Source organism: Dinoponera quadriceps, unplaced genomic scaffold, assembly GCF_001313825.1.
Source record: "Dinoponera quadriceps isolate SergipeBrazil2010 unplaced genomic scaffold, ASM131382v1 scaffold1425, whole genome shotgun sequence".
Lineage (NCBI taxonomy): Eukaryota > Metazoa > Arthropoda > Insecta > Hymenoptera > Formicidae > Dinoponera > Dinoponera quadriceps.
Window position 1 is genome coordinate 162,336 of NW_014555679.1, and position 20,884 is coordinate 183,219.

Genomic DNA, 20,884 nt, shown 5'->3' on the forward strand with positions numbered 1-20,884 from the left:
CGCGTGTGTGTAATACCTCTCTTCGTGACCGGAGAAAAATCTAATATCCGAATTTTCCAGAGGAGTTAGTCATTACTCACGCCGGCGGATCGCGATAAATCACAGAGGGAATTAACGAGCGGCGAAGATGACACTGGGTCCCCTCCTCGGTCTCGTCCTTTTCCTTCGCCGGTTCCCGGCCCGGCCGGTGAAATATGGCCGGCAACTTTTCTCATACTTGAGAGTTTTCCCGCACCGCGATACCGCGTACCGCACCGTGCTGTACACCGCGTCGTACCGCGAAGGAGAAGAGAGTGAGAGAGAGGGAGAGGGGAGGGGAGAAAGCGGAGGAGGAAGTTATGAAGTGGTGGCGGGATAAGTGCTATATAACGTAACATCGCGAGGGGGAACGACACGCCACCGTCGGTATCAAGAGCGATCAAGAGGACTTTCCAGCGGACATTATCACCTTTCTTCGTGATTGTCCCCCCTCTCCATACGGGGATTATTAGGGCCATGACACACACAAAAACGCAAACTGCAAGACTTAACAGTAGAACCGCGGCTGAGTCAATTTTCGACCCACTTGTGGATTCTTTCTTTTTCATTTCTTTAGATTTTCATCACTAGAAAGCCTTAAGATAAATCAATTAAACAATATCGTAAAGTTTGATAAAGTTCACGGGTGGTTACAAAAAGAGGAAAACGGGTGTCCTTGCACAGTAAAAAAATAAAATATAAAATAGGGTGAAATTTTAACAATAAGAAATTTAACAGTAAAAAAAATTGGTGTCAAGGCTCCGGAACAGTCGCTAGTCTACGTCCTTGCTTAGTGACGTCAGAAGCGAGAAAATACATGCCAAAATTTTTTGCATCATACTTTCAAGTAAAACTAAAAGGACGTATCCATAAAATGCCATTTGTGATCGATTCAGCACATTTGTGAAATTGTCCAAACACTTTCTTTTACTCAGACAATCAATAAATAGTCGCAAAGTTAATTTGATACGGAACCTCCCTTTCCGACCTCTTTTCTCATGATTTTGTCAGTGTTAATTTTACGGTTACTTCATTGATTATTGATTGTTCGAGTAAATGTGTCCGTCCAATTTTACAAATTTGTTGAACCACAGTGACTAACCCGAAGCCTTAAAAACGGTCTACTGAAATTTTGTAATATAAATATAATGTTAAATCAATACATCCAATATATGTTGATAAAATGTATGTGAATATGTTAATTTAACATTATATTCACATACTTCGTAACGCATTCCCCGTGTTAAGGTAACACAAAATTTCAGTGGATCCTTCAACATAAAATTTTTTACCGTGTGTCACGTGGATCACGGATGCATTGCGGGAGGATCGAGCTGGTCCGCGATGCGGAGTAACGTCTGCTGATGCGGCTGGTTTTCGTAAACTTTTTATTCGTCTGTAATACTGCGCGACTTCGATATCTCAAACTATCTTCTCTTCGAAGAGGACACGCCCCGTGTGTAACAATTTTATTTAAAATTATGATACAGCATATCTATATTGCGCAATTTACACGGCTAATCCTCGCGACTTCTACTAGGACCATTTCTTCGACGGGTAAAACATATTACAATAGACGTATACACAAAAACATGCTCAGTCGATGTAAACCTCGACGAACGGCGGCGCACGTGCACTTGACTTGATAAAACTAAACGCCGTCTGGCATATCTGACAGAAGTCACTTTGAAATAGTTTAAAAATCGCTCGCGTCCACGACGTTCGTTCTACCGAGGATCGACAATTCTCGTAGCGGAATTCCGTCCTGCGATTTTACGTATCGAAACGTGCGAAATAAATTACATATACATGTATATAAACTCATATACATACGTATATGTTTATTTTTTTTCGCGAAAACATAACAGATCTCTCATCACTAAAACCAAGAATTATATCTGAATCTGCTTACGATGCGTGATCATTTTCGAAGGACTGCGAAAATACATCTATACCTGTAATTCCGGTTCTCCGAAAAATTTTACGGACACGTGAAAATCCAGTCCCGAATCTTTCTACGATTTTAAATCGCCTGCAACGAGCGTCCGTAGACCGAACTGCGGACATACATACATATTCAAGGGAGAAGAATCGTTGCATTGATCTCTACATGTGTGTACACGTGGACAAACGGTATGTCGGAATACTCAAGTACGTGACCTATCGCGAGCCCGACTGCAGGCAGAAACGCACATTAATGCGATTGTGCACAGTACAATGATGGTAGAAAATAGAGCGGCCCCTCCATCACGGGCGCGACGTTCTACGAGTATTTGGCAGTTCAAGTCTCAGATCAACGGCACGCCTATCTATTTCGTCTGTGCAGCGACCTTCTTGCAGATCTCGTCGGTGTACTCGCTGCACTTCGCGGTACCACCTAAATCGCCAGTCAAATGCTTCGCTTCCTTGATGGTGTCATAGGCGGCATTTTCGATGATCTTCGCTTCATTGGTCAGGCCCATATGTTTGAGCATCATCACCGCCGATAGCAATAACGCCGTCGGATTTGCCTTATCCTGCCCGGCGATATCTGGAGCCGTACCATGTACCTGTAACAAATCGAGTTGCACGAGTTAGCCGCGTGAACAAGTGAGACTGTCGGAATATTAATGCAAACGTTAATTCAGTTGAAACTAAAAGATTAGGCTAATCTTATTTACAAACAACAAAAATCTTATTTACAGCAATCTTATCTTCACTTAATCTTATTTACAACAAAATAAAAGTGAATAAAAATAAATTGAAATACAAATAAAATTTTATTTGTAAGTTAACCCTCTAATGACAAAGTGAATTTTTCAGAACGTCAAAGAGCTTCACTGCAATTATTTCAAGTCAGTAAACTTGTTGTCTTTTTTTTTTTTCATCTATAAATAAACAGAGGAAGAAGTTTCATGCTATTATTTAACTTCGTTCATCCATTTTGTACATTAATGTAAAAAATGAGCAAAACAGAGGATAGGGTCGGATCCGACCCTAATCTCACTGTTAGTGTTGAATTAATTTTAATTAGTCGGAATCAGGGAGAAACCAATTCTTATCCCATCTTCATCTTAATCAAGATTAGCTCGCATTAACGGATGCGTACCGACTCGAAGAGTGCTCCGTTTAATCCAATGTTTCCACTAGGTGTAAGACCGAGTCCTCCAACCAGTCCGGCGCACAGGTCCGAAAGAATATCACCGTACAGGTTAGGCATTACGAGCACGTCATACTGGCTGGGGTCCTGCACCATATTTAGGCAAACCGTGTCCAAATATTTCTCCTCGAATTTAACCATGGGGAACTTCTGTGCGGCTTCCCGGCAACATCTCAGAAACAGGCCGTCCGACATTCTCATGATATTTGCTTTATGTACAGCGGTTACCTGTGAAACGAATCTAGGTCGACTCGGCATTCAGAGAGAGAGAGAGAGAGAGAGAGAGAGAGAGAGAGAGAGAATACACGATGTGACGTCGCTACATTTACACGTTGCTTGAATCTGGCGGATCTAAAACGTCGGAATCAGGAGCGCGGGCGCTCAGCGGGTAGCCAATAGGCAGAACTCGCCTGGCAATCCATTTGAATGTATAATACCCATCTGGATCGTAAACACGCTTTTCTTTGTAGACCCTCTTTAAGACAAGACGACAAGACAGAACGATAAGCCTAATAATAACTTCGATAACTCATCGAGAGCTCTGTTTACAATATAAAAACTGCGGCTCAAGCCTTTTGTGTTTCTACCATCTGACTTTCGCAGTTTGTCGCCTGTCGTTCTTCAATTTCCATTATTACCGCTTCTATGAGAGCCGGTCGTTCCAACTTCGGATAAATTTATCTAACAGGTAAATATCTGAAGAACGTACGGAAATAAACTACAAGAATATGAAAAAATTACTGATGTACTGTTGAAGAACAATAATATACCAGTAATTCTTTGATACCTTTGTAATTTATTTCCATACGTTCTTCAGATATTTACCTGTTAGATAAATTTATCCGAAGGTGGGACAACTGATGTAATTCTAATGTACTTCCGGCTCGTTGCAATTTTATCCAAAGATTTTAATCGTTTCTCTAATCATGCGCGTTTCCTTGTCAGCGCGGATTTTAAGCATTGACTTAAAGCCACGTACGATCCTCCGATTCCACGCTTATCCCGTTCTTCAGTCGCACGTACCTTTTTCCTATTATTGTCTCTGGCATACTGAAAAGCAAATTCCGCTACTCTACGGGAAGCCTCTTCCGTGATTAATTTAATAGACTGTACTACGCCTTCCACAATCTCGTGCTCTATACCCGAGTACTCGCCCTCCGTGTTCTCTCGGATAGTGACGACGTCCACGTTGTCGTACAACGTCTTGTATCCCTCTAACGACCGACAGGGCCGCACGTTGGCGTACAAATTGAACTCCCTGCGGGAAAAGGAATGATTTCGTCAGCAATAAAACTCGCGATAATAACAAGAACGGTAATAAAAACATGCGTGCGAGCGAATCGGCCGAGATAGGCGCGTATCGCAGTTCGCGCGAAACGCGCACACCGATCGTGTTTCCGAGCAATTGCTCGCGTTTATCAAGACACTCGCGATTACGTAATCATTCGTCACTTAAGACGACTGCGACGAGCCAATTTCCAGACAACACTGTCGTGTATGCGGGAGCTAATTTAAATTACGCCCGATGGAGCGTTGCAACGGAGGACAATGGCGAGCTTACTTCCTGAGCGCAAGATTCAGGGATCTGTGTCCTTTTCCTATGGGAGTCATCAGAGGGCCTTTCAGGCCGATTTTATTCCTATTGACGGAGTCGATAGCCGCCTGTGGTATACCGAACTTGCCATCCGGACCCTTTACTGGCGTCACATCAACGGACTCCCATTCTATCGGCACCTGTTATTTCAGATAAATGTAGAGAGGCCTAATTCGAAATATAAGCTGGGAAAACTGCCTGATCAAGAATATTCGTGTCTAATATATTTACGTATTCAAAACATATTTGTGCGTCAGAAATAACAATAACAGATACGGTTGATAGTGTATATCAAAAGGCATGGGTTAAGAAATCCTATTACGCAATCAAAACATTGCTAAGTTAATCAGCACTGTAAAGATTCTCATATCTCATTACGAAAGACTTCCATCTCAATTTGTGGGTCACAGTAAAAACAACATCAAGACACATATGATCATTTCAAATATTCAACGAGACATTAGCATAAACAGACTATTATACCGGACTGTGAAAAACCTGCGATTTAGAAAAATCCAGCAGAAATTACAGACTGAGAGATATAGTGAATCAGCCTATAATTGGATCAACCTGTATATAGAGGGTAAGATTAAAATAAACATTTTAAGGTTAGCTCTGCAGGATGAAGCAGGTCACCTTGTAGATACAGGTTGCGATTACTCTGTGAATCAAACACCAGGTGATAACAGAGTGAAATTTACCTTGGCGGCATCGAAGATCTTCTGCACGGCAGCGGAGATCTCGGGTCCGATGCCGTCGCCGGGGATGAGGGTGCATTTGTGTGCCTTATTGCTATAAAGTCGCACACCGGTGAGTTTCGGGGAGATCTGTTAACACACCACGTGCGATTGAAAGCGTTGTCTCCTCGGATTCGGTTGAATCCGGCGGAGATACGGACGCGTAGGTTCATCTCCTCGAACAGTGGCGACCAATTTTGCGTAATAGCGCGCGTTCTCGTCGAGATTGCACCGGTTGGCGAGTTTTTGGCCGCTCTCGTAGAGTCGTACGGAATTAGAACGTTCAGCTATATCGCGAGGAGCTCAGGCAAAGATGGATGTGGCAGAGAGATGAGAGAAGGGAGAGGGAGCGAGAGAGAAAGATAGATAAAATGAAAGAAGCGTGAACGCAAAAGCGAGACGAACACGATTCTAACCTTGCTGGGTTATCTGGGAGGACGTAGGCGGGCAAGGTATTACACAGGGCGGCTGATTTCCTCGACGGGATTTTGCGACGTCCCTACTTACTGCTGTGCGGATCCAGTGGGCTGCTGCCATCGTCGTGGTGATTGATGTGCCGTGCGAAAAAATTGCGATGCCCGCTCGCTCGCGATTCGCTCTGAAAGCTCGGACAGGGGTTCGCGCGGTTGCAGCGACGACACGTCAGGAGGAGCGCGCGAACAAACGAGCGAGCGAGCGAGCGAGCACGCACGCACGCATGCACGCAGCCGAGGACGATCGAGGGAGAGCGGCCAATCGCGCCTCGTGATTGGTCCAGATCGAGCGGTGTCTTCTGCTACAGCGACGTGCCGGAAGAGGAAGCTAGCGGACGATGCGATCGGATTTTCACGTTTCCGCGCTGTAATTAGACTTCTAATCAGATGGATGCGAATCTTTCAATAATAACAGATCGAGATAAGCTATGAAGGAACTTCGTTATAATACCGACCGGCAGATTGATGGGCTACCTGGCGCCATCTAACGGTGTTCATGGGAAAATTTCAAGCTGGCAACGGACTGCTCGGCGTCATCTCTAGGTGACACGAAGAACCCGGCGTATTAATTGATTGAAGATTATTCACGTGATGTGGATTAATTCCGAAATCTCCGCTACAAGTCGCCACTATTCCTATCCAAATCGTAAACATAGTAGTTTTAGTACAAATGCATTGGATAGACTTAGTTCCTAAAAGCTATATTTTTCTTATATTTCTAAAAAGAAAACGAAAACGTAGTTTCGACGACTCGACGGTAAGTCAGACAAACTTGTTATCTTGAGCGATACGACTCAACAATAAGTCAGACCGACTCTGTATTCTCAAACGAGTCTCAACGGCAGATCGGAGGACCTTCAATTTCCTTTTTTCTCCTTCGTGCGATAGTACGTATTTCAAAACGCAGTGTATGAAAATTACAAAAAGAATGAATTTATTAAAATATTTGTAACTCTGAGTTATTTCGGGGTAATTTGTGCCGATATTCACAGCTCGGATCTTATATTTAAGGTCTCCTTAATTTCATCTTCAGATATTGTATGGCTCATTTCATTGACTACGAAATCTACGATCCGAAATTGAATTTAAGAAGGCCTCAAATTCAACTCCGTTAGATGCGAAAGTGATTTCCAGATAGAGCAGAAAATAACATTGACGTCAAGATGATGAGAAAATTACTATAAAACACGATGTTTCCATCGTTTTTCCATCATTTTTACGTCATTTCACGTAATCTTTACTTTTTGTTCCGTCGAGACTCAGCCTTGATTTTGAGTGCCACGATTCGATGACGGAGCAGACGTATCTCTTGTTCCTCATTGATATGACTGAACGGCGGCTTGAAGAAACTTTCGGCCGCAGTTTTTAATTTCTCCACAGTCATTTTTACATCATAAGGTCAAAAACAATAAGGAAATTACTCTCAAAGGGGCGCATCGAGCTCGACGGATTCGTGATCCTTCAGGAGCGCGAATTTCATGATAGATCTATTGTCAAGCGTAGTGATATCCGGTACGAATCACCGCGACTTCCTGTGACGGCCATTTTATAGGACGCTCGATGTCTGCATACACTTAAAGACTAGTTCGTAAAATCGTCTCAAAGTTTAGTGACAGCCGGTTCCCGATTATGTTAAAGGCGGAAGAGTAAGTACGAGGCTTCTCGTTTGTGTGATTATTTGTGCGCCGGCGAGATTTCTGCGTCAAGTAACCCGTGCGGATAGTGCAATGTAACTTAATCGGAGTGCTGCCACGCGTATGTAATGGGTCGAGGTGTAATTTATTCGCGATTGTGCCTCGGTTTTCCGGCGATTGTTACAACGAGAAAATGTATCTTTCTTTATATCTTGGCTTAAACCTTATCGCGACGATCGTAATCACGATCTCTAGTTGCAATTAATCATGAAATCCCACCTTAACCCTTTTTCAACATTTCATTTTTTCCTCTGATATTTACATTTTCTCTCTCTCCGATTTACATGCGCCCTCCTTCCCATCGATGGTTTATTATTCATGTTGCAATGATAGAAACGTCCTCGTGTGTGTGCTGTGTGATTACAGCAATCAACCGCAGAATAACGATGACAGGGACAGAAGCAGGGAACGTGACCGCAACCGAAGATCAGACAGACCGAATCGCCTGAACTCGGCTACTCGCGACCGCAGCCGGGACAGAAATGAACGCGGCAGGAAAGCATCCGAGAGGCGGATCTATGTGTCAAACATTCCATACGACTTCCGCTGGCAGGATCTCAAGGATCTGTTCAGAACGGAGGTTGGCAAGGTAGCACACGTGGAGCTTTTCACTGATGAGAATGACAAGCCCAGGGGGTGTGGGATAGTCGAGTTCGAGGACTCAGACTCTGTGAAGATAGCAGTCGAGAAGATGCATCGATATGATATCAAGGGAAGAAAGCTCGTCGTCAAGGAAGTGAGTGCAGAGATCTAACTGGGATCTTTCAGTAATCCATGGTATTGAGACCGATCGAATGATGTATTCGTTAGCATCAATATGTCAATTTTCTTCCGATTTAATGAGTATTGTTGGCATTTCTAACGATCATATAATACAAAAATTTAGTGAAAATCGAAAGGAGACACAAAAACAACCTTGTGGACCTTCTTCCTTTGTTGACATTTCGTATAGTATTGACTCAATACAATTATGACGTCAACAAGACAAACAGTCCGCTGTTATATACTTTGCAATACAATCTCGATGTTAATCATAAGCTGATCTAGCTTTGATGAAAATATAACAAGAATTAATATAAAAGTGCTGGAAAAATCGTGGTTCACGATAAATGTGATTTTACCTTCATTAATCGTTTTTTATTATTATTAACTGTGACTATAATTATTTTTGTGTTTTATTTTTGATATAAATTTGTCGGTTATAATCAAACAGATATATTCAACTTAATATATAATTGATATATATCGATACGACAGAGTCGCATGTTTCAATACATATCAAATTGTTCATGAATGTATCTTAAAACGAACTGATACAAAATTATAAATTTCAGACATAAATCGATAGTAAAACCGGTCTCAGTCCCATCACTAGTGATCCAAACTAAACCCATTAGAGTGCATCTCCAAAATATTGTATCATTTACTGAATTCAATGAGCTTTTGGATTTTGACCTCGGATCTAAACGAGATCTAAAAGCACAAATTAACCAGATCCAAAAGCTCACTGAATACTTAGTGAAGGATTACGGTATTGTATGGTATTTTTTAATTTATTTTAATTTATCTGTAAGTTTATGCAAGCGCACAGAGTCTTCAACGCATTGTCAATTATTTCACAGGACTTCGACGTTGAACGCGATAAATACGGGCGCTTGTCGACGGGTCGTAACAACGACAGAACGCGGGACGACAGATTCAGGGACCCTCCCAGACAACAAGGAGGCGGACGACAAAACATGTCCGCGCCTAGTGGCGGCGGCGGCGGCGGCGGTGGCGGCGGTGGTGGTGGTGTCGGCGGCGTTGGCGGCGTCGGTGGTGGCGGTGGCGGCGGAGGTGGCGGTGGCGGTGGCGATAATAAATTCGGGAATACATACGGTCTTAGCACACAGTTCTTGGAGTCGTTGGGTATCAATGGCCCGTTAGTCACGCGGGTCTTTATCGCTAACGTTAGTATATCCGCTCAAAGTGCGCTACAAGAGACGCTTAATCGTGACAATTAAGATGACGAACGTTCGCTTCGTTTGCGCAGCTGGACTACAAGGTTGACGAGAAGAAACTGCTCGAGGTCTTCAAGCTGGCTGGCAAGGTGCTGCACGTTGAGCTGGGCAAAGACAAGGACGGTAAGTCGAGGGGCTTCGGGGTCGTAGAATACGACCACCCGGTGGAATCGGTCCAGGCGATATCGATGTTGCACAATCAGCAGCTGTTCGACAGACGTATGACCGTCAGGCTCGACAGAGCCAATGAGCCGGACATGCCGCCCAAATTGCCGGAAGGTAATACTGGCCCGTACCACTTTTACTCACACGTGGCTCACACGTAGCTCTGTTCTCACGAGTGGACGCGGTCTCTTTCCCGGCAGGCTTGAAAGGTATCGGTATGGGTCTGGGAGCTGGTGGCAATCGACTATTAGATGTGGCTCGAAACATTCCCAATGTACAAGCGAACAATCCACCGGTGGTGAATCCGATCTCCGCGCCGGTCCTGGCGGCTGGGGCCTTCGGGGCCAGCTTGAATAATGTCGTGCCAGCGCAGCTGGGTAAGTTGTGCTGGCCGAGCGCTCCAGCAGGGGGCTCCAAACCCCGCTCAAATAAACGGGAGTCGCGTTTGTTTGCAGCGTCCGCACTGTCCAACACTAATGCAGCAGCCTTGCAAGCCAGCCTCGCCAGCGGTCTGGGCGCTAATCTCACCACCAGTTCGTTGCTCAACTCCTCCTTGACCAACGAACTGGCCTCGAATCTGAATAGCTTTGGCGGCGGAGTAGGCGGCTTAAGCGGACTCCAGGCGTCTTTGGCCGGCGGGCAAGGCAACAACTCGTTCGCGCCGCGCGGTTTATCCAAACTGGACAACGATATCGGGTTCGGCGGTAACAACGCCTTCGGCGGCTCCAACTTCGGAGGTGGCAGGGACTTCGACGGCGGATTCAACAGGGACGGCGATCGTGTGTCCGCTGGTGGCGGCGGCGGCTTCTCCGGCAACCAGGGCCAATCAGGAGGCGGCAATCGACAGAACTCCAATGGATCGCGCTCGATGTCGGACACCATTCTCATATGCAACGTACGCGTTTCGCCCTTTCATTCTCGAAATGTTATTTGTGCAGCATTACGTGTTAATTGTTTCTTCTGGTTTTATCCGGCTGCAGTTACCACCAAACACCACATGGCAGATGCTGCGTGACAAGTTCCAGGACGCGGGGGAAGTCAAGTTCGCGGAGATGAGGGGTACTGACATGGGTATGGTTCGGTTCGCGTCTGAATGGGACGCCGACCGTGCTGTGAGTATCCTTTCTTAAACGATGCGGGTGTTACGAGGAGACACGACTCACGGTATGTTTCGCACACAGTTTGGAAGGATATTTCTCTGTGCTGAGTTAGATCGGCTTTTCATTTTCACATATTTCCGATTAATAATCGCATATGCATTAAGGTTCCTGAATAGTCGCTGCGACTGTCCTTGTTTGATGACGTCAGAAGCGAGAAAATGCGTGCCAAGAATTCTTGAGTTATATATTCAAATAAAAAGGTATAAAATGCCATTTGCGATCGAATCAGCACACTTGTGAAATTGTCCGAACACTTTTTTTATTTGAACAATTAATAAATAATAAAATTAATCTTGACAAAATCATAAGAAGAAAGTTTAAAAAGAAAGGTTCCGTGTCAAGTTAATTTTGCGATTTTATCAATTGTTCGAGTAGAAGAAAAGTGTAATTCGGACAGTTTTACAAGTGTGCCGAATCGATCAAATGTCATTTTGTGGATATATTTTTTTATCGGAACGTAAAATGCAAAAATTCTTGACATGCGTTTTTTCGCCCAGGAGTTTCTCAGGTGCCACCTGGAAAAGTCGGGGAAAGATATAAAAAATCTGGAATTTTCAACATTGCTCATAATTCAATTCTACTTCAACGTTCTCAATTGTATTCTTTTTTCCAATACTCATTTTCTGCTGATCTGAATTTGCACTCAGGATTATATTATGTTATTAAACTTTTAAATGTTTGCTTCTAATAATATAAGCTACCCTTTCTGCAATCCGTGCTTCTAAACATTAAAGTTTAAGATTACGTATTACTCGTGGAAAATTCTCCACTGTTTTCTGGAAAACATGGAAGAGTCAGGGAATTTCAAAATTTATTTTCTGTGGCAACCCTCTCGCTTCTGACGTCACTAAACAAGTACCGTCATAGTAAGTAGTCGGGAGTCTTAAAGTGCAAAAAACGGGGGAAAATGGAGAGGTTCTCTTAATTAATTGTGCGTGAAGAGCACGCAGAGAAGGAGAAATATGTTTCTATATATATAATAAATTCTGGGGGAATAATTTCCTTAACGATCGCGATTAGCTATGATGAACCGAACACGCATTGACGGCCGAACAATTGATGTGCGCTTGTACTAAAAGGAGCCGTGGATCATTGGACGATACAAGGTAACGTTAATAGACAAGATCGTATCTGCGGAATTTCATGCTTAATCATAAACTTATTGACGCAGCGTGAGGAAGCTCTGGGGTGTTTGTGTGTCGTCTGCAGGATTGTTCCGCTCCCGATGACAATACTTGAAATTCATCCTAGTTATGATGTGGCAGAGCTTTAGAGAACAATAAGTGAGGGAGAGAGAGAAAGAGAGAGGGGGAGAAGTATCTAATCTTCGGAAGATCAGCAAGTCTTGTTCGATCATGACTACTCAACGTCGAAACGGTCGTGTCGACTACTGACGATCACCCTCTCTCCGCACCTACCTACCCGCCCACCACCCACCGCTCACTACCAACACCATCAAAACTACTTTCCATCCTCAAAACTCCCGCGGTCTTTTTATCTCTCTGTCTTGTTGCGACTGTTCAATTGAATATTGTTTACACCAACGCCGGCTTATGGCTCCTTTTTACAGTGGAAGAAGTCTTTACTAATTGTTCGCCTCTTAAATTGGTCCTTTTTTTTTCTAGTGACGTCGAAATATAGTTTAGTTGCTTAGGTACATAGGTTCACGACGATCGTTATTATGTAAGCTAGTAGGTCCCTTTTTTCAGTGTGTAGGTTACTTTACTATTTTACAGGCTATTTACGGTAATTAGCAAATGTAATCTGTAAGTTTACATCTTAGTTGTCATGACGAGAGATCGATCGGCTGTCCATCGTTCGCTTCTAAAAGGTGACGCTCTGGTCGTTCCGCCGAGCAGGAATAGAGATGTAATCTTTCTATCACGGAAACGCACTTTTACTACGTCGTGAAGAAGAAAAGAAGAAACAGAGAAAATCATTGTCCGTTCGAATTTGTGCTGATTAACGCTCATGTGTGTGTGTGTGTGTTTTTTTGGCTCTTATCGAGATCACCGGTAGGCGCGTTCCTTACAAATCTCATTGATGCAGATCGTGCATAAGAGCTAGCATACTAGCTGTTCTCGTCGAATTCTCGTCTCGCATCGCTCGCAATTTCCAGAGTAACGAGAGGCACTGGCGCTTTTTTTGACGACAGGGCACCAACTACACACTACTTCGTCGCGATAGGACCTATTACGATTATTATTGTTTTTATTTTTGTTCTTTGATTATTTGCTGTCACACTTCGCACCGTCTCTCTCTGTCGCATTGCTGTTGTAAGAGAATCGAACTGTTCTTATTAGACGCGACGATGCGCGCGGCATATTTGTTACAAAGTCGCCGCCGCCTCAGGTCGATCCTCTTTCGATTCGGTGTGTTTCGTGACTCTCGGGCGAGCCAACGTCGGATCAAGTTTATATCTCTGAATGTAGAGGAGATTCAGTTAAACTGTCTTTGCGTTCTCTGCGCCGTTTTGATATGTTTACCAAAAAGTAAAGTCGTGTTCTCCTTGCGTCGAACGTAGTAGACTTTGTGCTTTTAATTACTTTTTTCATTTTTTTTTTTTTTTTAAACATCGTCCCCGTGGGCCACGTCCCTTTGTGGGCACAGAGAGATGAGATGTTCGCATCGCAATGTTGACCATCGCTTCTGGTGGACGCAACGGACGTTATTGTCGCAATCAGCTCGGTGTTTCCTGGATGTTATTTTTTGGTAAACATAGCAGCTCCCCTCTCGCCATGTAGACGACTTTCGAGGAAGATTCTGCGCATTGTACAACACACTCTTGTATAACCACAATCTCATGACACGATGATTGAATAAAATTCAGACTCGTTTTGTGACCATTCAAGAAAAAAAAAAAGAAAAAAACGAAACATGGTCGTTGTGTTTTATTTCTGTGCTGTTGTGAAGTTTTATTACTTTTTTTTTCTCTCTCCGCTAGCGGTCTTTCTCACTGCGTAGGTTCGATGGGACGGGGGGGGGGGGCCCGTATGCGTTTTTTGGACGTTCAAACGCGATACGCATTTACGTAACTCAACTTGTGACGTGGACGGGTGTGATGTCTCCCGTAAATGCGTCGCGTTTACACGCGAGAATCACGCGTGTTCGTTTACTTTCGTCGGCGCGTCTTTAAGTACAGATCCGCCTCGATCGTGTCTTCCGTACACACCGGGGGGCGTCGGTAGAGTAATCTCTGGAGTAATCAGTGCAGTGGAAAAAAAAAAGAAAGAGAGAGAGAGAGAATGAGTTCACACATCGCAGGTGAGATATCTTTTCAGATGACTTTCTTCTCTCCGATTTGTTCCTTTGTGCCGAAGACTTTCCGAAGGGAGAGGGAGAGAAAGAGAGAAGACGATATATCTCCGGCCTCTCCGCGATTAGCAGCGCAATTATCCTTTCATCAATTAGCGAGGATCGAAGCGATACTCCGACTCTGTATGGTTTTTGTGTGCATGATCGTCAAGGTATCATAGTGTGTTTCCTCGCCTCGCCGGCGGTTTTTCACCGAGACTTTACGAGTCTTTACTGCGGATGGCGGAGAGCGATCGGCGGATCTCTTGCAGTATTTTTTTCCCTTTTTTTTTTGGTGTAACGGGTTGCAGAGAAGGGGTGACACGACATCAACACGTCGGGTTCTGGTTCTCGTGGTCTTTAACGTGGTGCCTCGTGCTCGTCGATCCTGTGTCTGTGTGTGTGCGCGTGCATAGAGAACCGTTAGAGTAACGACGGCGAGATCTTCCACGCGCGTCGCGACGACCTCGCGTGTCCGCTTCCTCGTGGCCGGCTTACGGCTCTCTCCGTACGACCTCCTCCTCCTCTTTGTCGGTCTGTATCGCATGCGGGGGAGACTTGGCGGCTCTCTTTTTTTCCGGGGCGAGGCGCGTCCTATGGTAAGTGTGCTCGTGAACTTTTCCGCTCCGATTCTCGAATTTTTCCACGCTCTATGCGACTGCGGTGTTTCTCCCGCCGTTTTTCCCCGAGTCGATATCTCTGGCTTCACATGTATGAACACTGTAAAAGAAAAAGAAAAAAAGAAGAGAGAGAAAACTCCCACGTGTCAAAGGATGTGGCTCATGCTCTCCCAACCATTTTTTTGTTCAATTCGACGATAGTCAGGATTCCAACGCACGGATGCTCTGGTCGAGACTCGGTGTTTGTATAGTTTTCGTAGTTTAACGGCTCGTCGATTCCAGCGGGCCGGAGGAGAGGTGTGCACTCTTCGCTGTTGTGACGTATACCCGTGCGAATCGCAGTAATAACGCTCGATAATCTATCTCGCATTTTTACGCGGGGACGAGAAGGTATCCGCAGTTTTTTTGTCCTTTCGTGAAATAGACCGATAAGAAGACGATAACGCGATACACGCGGCTTTATATTGCGTCGTATTTTATAGAGAATTAAGTATTTTTCATTTTTATTACACTGGGACGCATACGAAGAGAGTCACATGGTGGATATATGAATTATTTCCAGGTCACGCGATCGGGAAACACACGTCGCCGACTGCTGCGAGGTAAGTTTCGACAGTTGGCGGACAGTCACCTTACGCAAATATGTTGTTCTTGCAGGGTAACGATCGCGCAAGCGGCGCGTCGAGTTTGATATATGAGAGAGATATATAAAGTTAGAAAGAAAGAGAGAAAAAGGGGGGGAGAGACAGAGAGAGAGACGGTGAGTGTATCGCGCGAAGTAAAAAAGAACGAGCCCATAGTTGTGCTTTTCAATCACACCTGTATTTCCGAGACTTCGTTCTGCCTTTACATTATAAAATAGTTTTCAATATGCGGGTTTAAGTGTAAAGACGCTATCTTCGCAGGCAGAAAAATAGAAAGAAGAAGAGAGAGAAAGAGAGAGTTGAGACATGACATATCGCGCACATAACATATGAGTACGGTGTAAAAACGGCTCATCGTGACGCGTGTAAAGATGCGTCGGTAACGGACTACGTATCGATTCGGCGAACGACATGCAAAACGTACAAAAGCGCGCATGGACACGAGGAGGACACACGTCGCTTTGTTATGAACCTGAGCCTTAACCGCGTGAACGAGACGGCGTTTGTCGTGTTTATCGCGCGCGAAAGTGTGCATCGCGCATCATCAACGGCTCTCTCTGAGAGGGACGAGAAAAAGAGGCAACTCGATCCGACAACGTCATATTACACACCCTTTTCCCTCATGTATTGTACATACTTGTGTGTAATCATGTATTGATATCAGTCTATATTGTATTTTATAATGGGTTTTTTATCACGTTGGAAATAAAGACGGTCACACAAAGGTGTAAAAAAAAAACTGTCTTCGGCGAATAAATCGTCAATTCCGAACGTACACGCATACACACACACACACACACACATAGCCGAGCCCATGTCGCGTCGTGATGGAAATTACACGTGGGTAAGTGTATCGATGCCACAGATCAGCGAAATACCCCCTCCTCCTGCCCGATGTAGTACAGCGATAGTAAACTCGCGTGATGATGCATTCGTGACACACGAAACGTACAAGGTGAAAAAAGAAGAATGACGTGACCGCGTTTGTCGCGACTTCGCGCACGTTAGTGTCGCGACACTTCTCTTCCTCTTCCCCGTTTTGTCTCTTTACCTTTCGCTATTCTCCCTCCCCCCCTTTTTTTCTACACACAAGACGCATACGCAAGCGCACGTAGAGAGCTTCGATATCGTGTTTCACTCCGTCGACATAATCGGTGCCAGAAAGTTTCTTTTATTACAAATTTACGTTCCTCTCTGTTCCTTTTTTATTCGTTTATACAGCAAGGTAAAAAGTCATTTCTCTAAGATTACACACTGTTGTAATTTAACATACATTCATATGTATAATATATATGTATATATATAATATTAGGTGGTTGCATATGGAACTGCCCATTTTTGAGCGAGAAAAAAGAGTGGTTTGGTAGCAAATCGACGAATTGGTTTATCCAAAGTATTGCCCATCGGAACAGACAACCTTGGCCCACCTTTCGGCCAACAATCGGATTCCACGCAGGAAGAACCGGGTTCTTTAGAGGCAATCCAGTCATCCAGCCAGTTTTTGACTCCTTCGTACGAGGTGAAGTGCTGTGCCGTAAGCGCTGACTGCATCGACCGGAAATGGTAATTGGAGGGAGCGATGTCTGGGGAATATGGCGAGTGGAATAAGATTTCCCAGTTCACTCCTTCTAAGTACTTCTTGATTGGTTGAGCAACATGCGGCCTGGCATTGTCGTGCTGCAAAATCAATTTGTCACGGCGATTCTCCCATTCCGGCCTCTTCTCGTGCAGAGCTCGCTTCAAACGTATCAGTTGCAGTCGATAACAATCCCCAGTGATGATTTCCGACGGTTTCAGCAGCTCGTAATACACCCCTCTGATCCCACCAGATACACAGCATGACCTTACTGGCGTGGATGTTTCTCTTTGGCCACTTTGGAAGCGGCGGAACCACCCTTTGCACGTTGTACTCGATGGAGCATGTTCGGCATACACTTCCTCTAGTGATGCGTTACCGCGGGCGGTTTTTTTGCCAGGAAATAATGGAACATAACTTCCCGCAAATGTGACTTATTTGGAACAAAACTCGCCATTGTAAACACAATAAAAATAGATGATGTTAACGCGTCGCACAGATGTCACCTATGATGTTTTGGCGGGACTCTATAGACCTGTCATTATGTTTATTGCCAATTTTCAATTCGAATAAATAGTTTACCTAACGTCATATATTGCCAGCGGGCGGTTTCATATGCAACCATCTAATGTTATTATCGCTAAGCACGTATGGATGTGTATCTGTGTGTTGATTGTGTATATGTGCGTGTATATGTGTGTTTTATCCAACGTGGTATGTATATATTTATATAATATGGCTTGCGCGCGCGGGGTTTATGTATACAGGAGAGGCCTTTAAGTAGCCGAGTTCGTAATAATAGAATCACAATGTTCTCCGTTTTGCCGTTTTGTCGCGTTTCTTTTTATGCCGAAATAACACTCCCCCCTCTTAGTGTATTTTTCTTTCACTGAGACTCAAAGTCCTTCTCTTGTAATCGTCGCGCACCGATACCAGAGAGAGAAAGAAAAAGAGGGTCTTCAACAAGGATCTGCATCGTCGACGGTTAATCCAATTCACTGTCCCGATTAACGTAATCGGCAACGATGACGGGCAAAAACGATCGTTAGAGAAAAACGCGACTGACCGGCCTCATTTGACATTGAAAGGAACCAACCGTTTGACAGTGACGGAAGAGCGCGATCTTCGTAGGATTTTAAATTTTTGACGCGGTTTAATTTATTTTCTTTCCGTTTTCGAATGTACAATTAATATCGGGCCTATCATTCTGCACTTTCGATCGTAAAATTCACGCTAACGAACGATAATCGACGTTGGGTTTGTACACGACGACGACGTAGTACCTCGCTCCCCGGCTTTTTACTAACTAGTACGCGATTAACAAGAACTCGTTACGAGTTAATCGATATAAATTAAGAAAAAACACTTGAGAGAAATCTTGTCAACTAGAACAACGCGCCGACTGAGAATCGAAATGTCCCTTCACGATGATCTCACGTTTAAAAATTGATTCTCACTATTCGTCTACACGGTGGAGGACAAGCTTCCGTCAGTCTTACGTTAAAACATGGAGATAGTCACGAATAATTATTTCTCTTATGGGAGGATAATACGAAATATAGTACATCTGGAGATATTTCGCTTTAATGTATGCAGGGCGTTATTTTGTTGTACTTCTCGACGTTTGATCGACAAGGATTTAGAATTCTGCAAATCAAAGCTCAATAGCATCCAATCTGGCTCGATTCATTATCAAATATAACTTGATCCATAATTTGTACCAATTTTGATCAAATCAGACCCGAGCCTGATTTGGATCATTATGTGGACAAAAAACTGGTCCAAAGAGGATACAAATCGGGACAGATTATATCTGATAATGAATCGGGACCTTGACTTGTGTGGGGCTATGCGAAGATTAAACAAACTATATTTAAATACATATAATAAATGCACAATGTAAAATAATGTTCATAATAATATATTATATCGTAATCATCATTCACAACAGATCATTTTGAATCATCTCGAGAGAAGTTAACGAACACCGATGCCAGCTGGACCGTTTATACTTGACAATGAGAATGCCGTGTAAGAAAAATTGACGGGGGATCGACGGATGTTTCTCTACCGTCGCCTAGACGGACAGTGAGGAATCATCAATCCTAAGACGAAACGCCCGACGTTTGGAGAAAGCGAGAGGGAGAGTTCTCTCCGGTATCGTGCACTCGCTCTTACAGTAAGTAGTTATGAAAATTGTACTTCGCAAGAGAAAGACTCATTGACCGTCGCGTGTTCCGGTGCCGAAGCGTATCGGGAAGTAGCCGGGGGTTTCGATTGGAACGCGATCAAACGGATGAACGAACGAGCGAATCGGAGGATTCAGGTCAACCATGATTATCACCGTTGTTGTTTTCCGTGTGGCTGCTATGCTGCTGCTGCCGCCCCACTCTTTTCTCATGATCAGTCACCATTTCGGTATCATTACGTCGATACGAGAGCCGGGCCGCGTCTCGATGTTGCTAGTGCGTCTCGACGAAGGCGCGGAGGTGCGCGGGCACTTTTTCTTTCCTCTGCGTCTTCCTCACCACCCGCGCGGCCAAGCAGGCGAGCGTGGTGTACTTGACGGGGTAGATCGAGTCGTACCTGCGCTTGTCGCACAGCAACATCTGGAAGGTTCTACCGTCCTTGTTGACCGCGTCCAAGTGCGCGCCGGCGTCGAGCAGGGCGATCGCCAGGTCCGGCCGCCACGGGCGCGACAACGCCGCCAGGTGCAGCGCCGTGTTGCCATCGTTGTCGCGAGCAGTCACGTCTGCGCCCACTCTCAGCAACGCTTTGGTCAAGTGAGGAGACGGGAACTTGCAAGTGGGATACCTGCTGACTAGGGTGCCGTCCTCGCTGTGGATCAGCTGCAGCGCGTCACGACCCTGCGCAAATGCGAAACGACACACACACGTGAAGATTTCGTAGACGTAGACGGTGATTTTTTTTCGTACACTGAGAAAGGAACGTGCCTGGCACTTGGGAGACAATAATTGCACAGTGGAGCAATTATAGTCAGGAGAACCACTTTTTTATAACTGCTACAGTATTAGAGGTAATGACGCAGCTGCTGTTGCTGCTGTCACATCTCATTTTAGAACAAGATGAAAGGAAGATGTGCCCGAAGCGGCAAATGACTATAATTTTATTGGCTGCAATCAACGATTACTGGCACATTAGTTAATTACTTAATTAACATGTTGTAATTAAAGTTAAAATTTTAACTTGAATGATTGCAACGGGTGTGTATTGCCCGTAAGTAAAAGTAATGAAAAATGAATTACAAATTAATCCACGTTGCATTTAAAAGTGACACCAAAAGTTTGACGGTAATTCAGAGTCGGGATCAAAAGTAATTTGACTTTAAAAGTAGATTGCAAGGTGAAATGAATTTGATAAGAATTCGATAAAACTAATTAATTCATGCAATTAGAAAAAGACTGACCATTCGCGAACTGAGATATTTGTAACTAAAGGTGACACTTTTCATACATGTTCCATGAGAATAGCGTGCTATCTTTAATTTCTATTTTTAATACATTCTAGATTAAAATGAAAATTTAAATGAAAACCTACTGTGGTATCAGAGACTAATATACAGACATTGTAAACAAATTTCGGAATTATTGACCACTTTGTTTTGAAAATATAGCGTTATAAAATTCACAGTTTATAAATATTCGAAATACATATACATATGCACATATGTGAACACATATATATCTCTTTCTATTATCTATGCGTATCTATTAAATCAACTATATACGAATAAAAAATAGCATTAGTAA

The 20,884-nt window shown here is 44.1% G+C and overlaps 3 protein-coding genes across 9 annotated transcripts in view; 1 reads left to right on the forward strand and 2 right to left on the reverse strand.

Annotated features, from left to right (window-relative positions):
- Nucleotides 1-1,389: 1,389 nt before the first annotated feature.
- Nucleotides 1,390-6,228, reverse strand: LOC106745185 (probable isocitrate dehydrogenase [NAD] subunit alpha, mitochondrial). 2 transcript variants are annotated; one of them, XM_014620542.1, is made up of 6 exons: nucleotides 5,996-6,228; nucleotides 5,453-5,578; nucleotides 4,719-4,891; nucleotides 4,181-4,415; nucleotides 3,107-3,385; nucleotides 1,390-2,567 (listed from the first exon to the last, which is right to left on the reverse strand). In XM_014620542.1, exons 1-6 carry the CDS (start codon nucleotides 6,023-6,025, stop codon nucleotides 2,328-2,330), a joined length of 1,083 nt encoding a protein of 360 aa, XP_014476028.1. In that variant the 5' UTR covers nucleotides 6,026-6,228; the 3' UTR covers nucleotides 1,390-2,327. The 2 variants fall into 2 exon arrangements, with proteins under 2 accessions (XP_014476028.1, XP_014476030.1); XM_014620544.1 differs by lacking the exon at nucleotides 5,453-5,578.
- A 1,267-nt stretch (nucleotides 6,229-7,495) lies between these two features.
- Nucleotides 7,496-16,321, forward strand: LOC106745131 (myelin expression factor 2). 5 transcript variants are annotated; one of them, XR_001374507.1, is made up of 9 exons: nucleotides 7,496-7,607; nucleotides 8,022-8,391; nucleotides 9,278-9,604; nucleotides 9,688-9,934; nucleotides 10,021-10,197; nucleotides 10,276-10,715; nucleotides 10,801-10,936; nucleotides 12,001-15,654; nucleotides 15,800-16,316. XR_001374507.1 is itself a non-coding variant. In XM_014620429.1 (9 exons), exons 1-8 carry the CDS (start codon nucleotides 7,591-7,593, stop codon nucleotides 12,054-12,056), a joined length of 1,770 nt encoding a protein of 589 aa, XP_014475915.1. In that variant the 5' UTR covers nucleotides 7,496-7,590; the 3' UTR covers nucleotides 12,057-12,086; nucleotides 15,457-16,321. The 5 variants fall into 5 exon arrangements, 4 of the variants coding, with proteins under 4 accessions (XP_014475915.1, XP_014475913.1, XP_014475912.1 ...); XM_014620429.1 differs by having other exon boundaries at nucleotides 12,001-12,086; nucleotides 15,457-16,321; XM_014620427.1 differs by having other exon boundaries at nucleotides 12,001-12,086; nucleotides 12,152-16,316.
- The window catches only part of LOC106745130 (protein fem-1 homolog CG6966), a 39,891-nt gene continuing 34,701 nt past the window's right edge, over nucleotides 15,695-20,884 (reverse strand). For both annotated transcript variants that reach the window (XM_014620424.1, XM_014620425.1), the window contains exon 8: nucleotides 15,695-19,981. In XM_014620424.1, coding sequence (XP_014475910.1) covers nucleotides 19,577-19,981 — 405 coding nt within the window. In that variant the 3' untranslated portion in view covers nucleotides 15,695-19,576. The remainder of the gene's footprint in view (nucleotides 19,982-20,884) is intronic.

Excerpts from the sequence above, each read along its gene's own strand:
- LOC106745131 (XM_014620429.1), top strand. Across the intron at positions 9,935-10,020 it reads GCCGCCCAAATTGCCGGAAG|GCTTGAAAGGTATCGGTATG; the intron begins GTAATACTGGCC and ends CTTTCCCGGCAG. Across the intron at positions 10,937-12,000 it reads GGACGCCGACCGTGCTGTGA|CTATGATGAACCGAACACGC; the intron begins GTATCCTTTCTT and ends GATCGCGATTAG.
- LOC106745185 (XM_014620542.1), bottom strand. The coding sequence starts at position 6,025 with ATGGCAGCAGCCCACTGGATCCGCACAGCA. Across the intron at positions 5,579-5,995 it reads CCCACTGGATCCGCACAGCA|ATCTCCCCGAAACTCACCGG; the intron begins GTAAGTAGGGAC and ends GTGTGTTAACAG. Across the intron at positions 4,416-4,718 it reads CTGAATCTTGCGCTCAGGAA|GGAGTTCAATTTGTACGCCA; the intron begins GTAAGCTCGCCA and ends CTTTTCCCGCAG.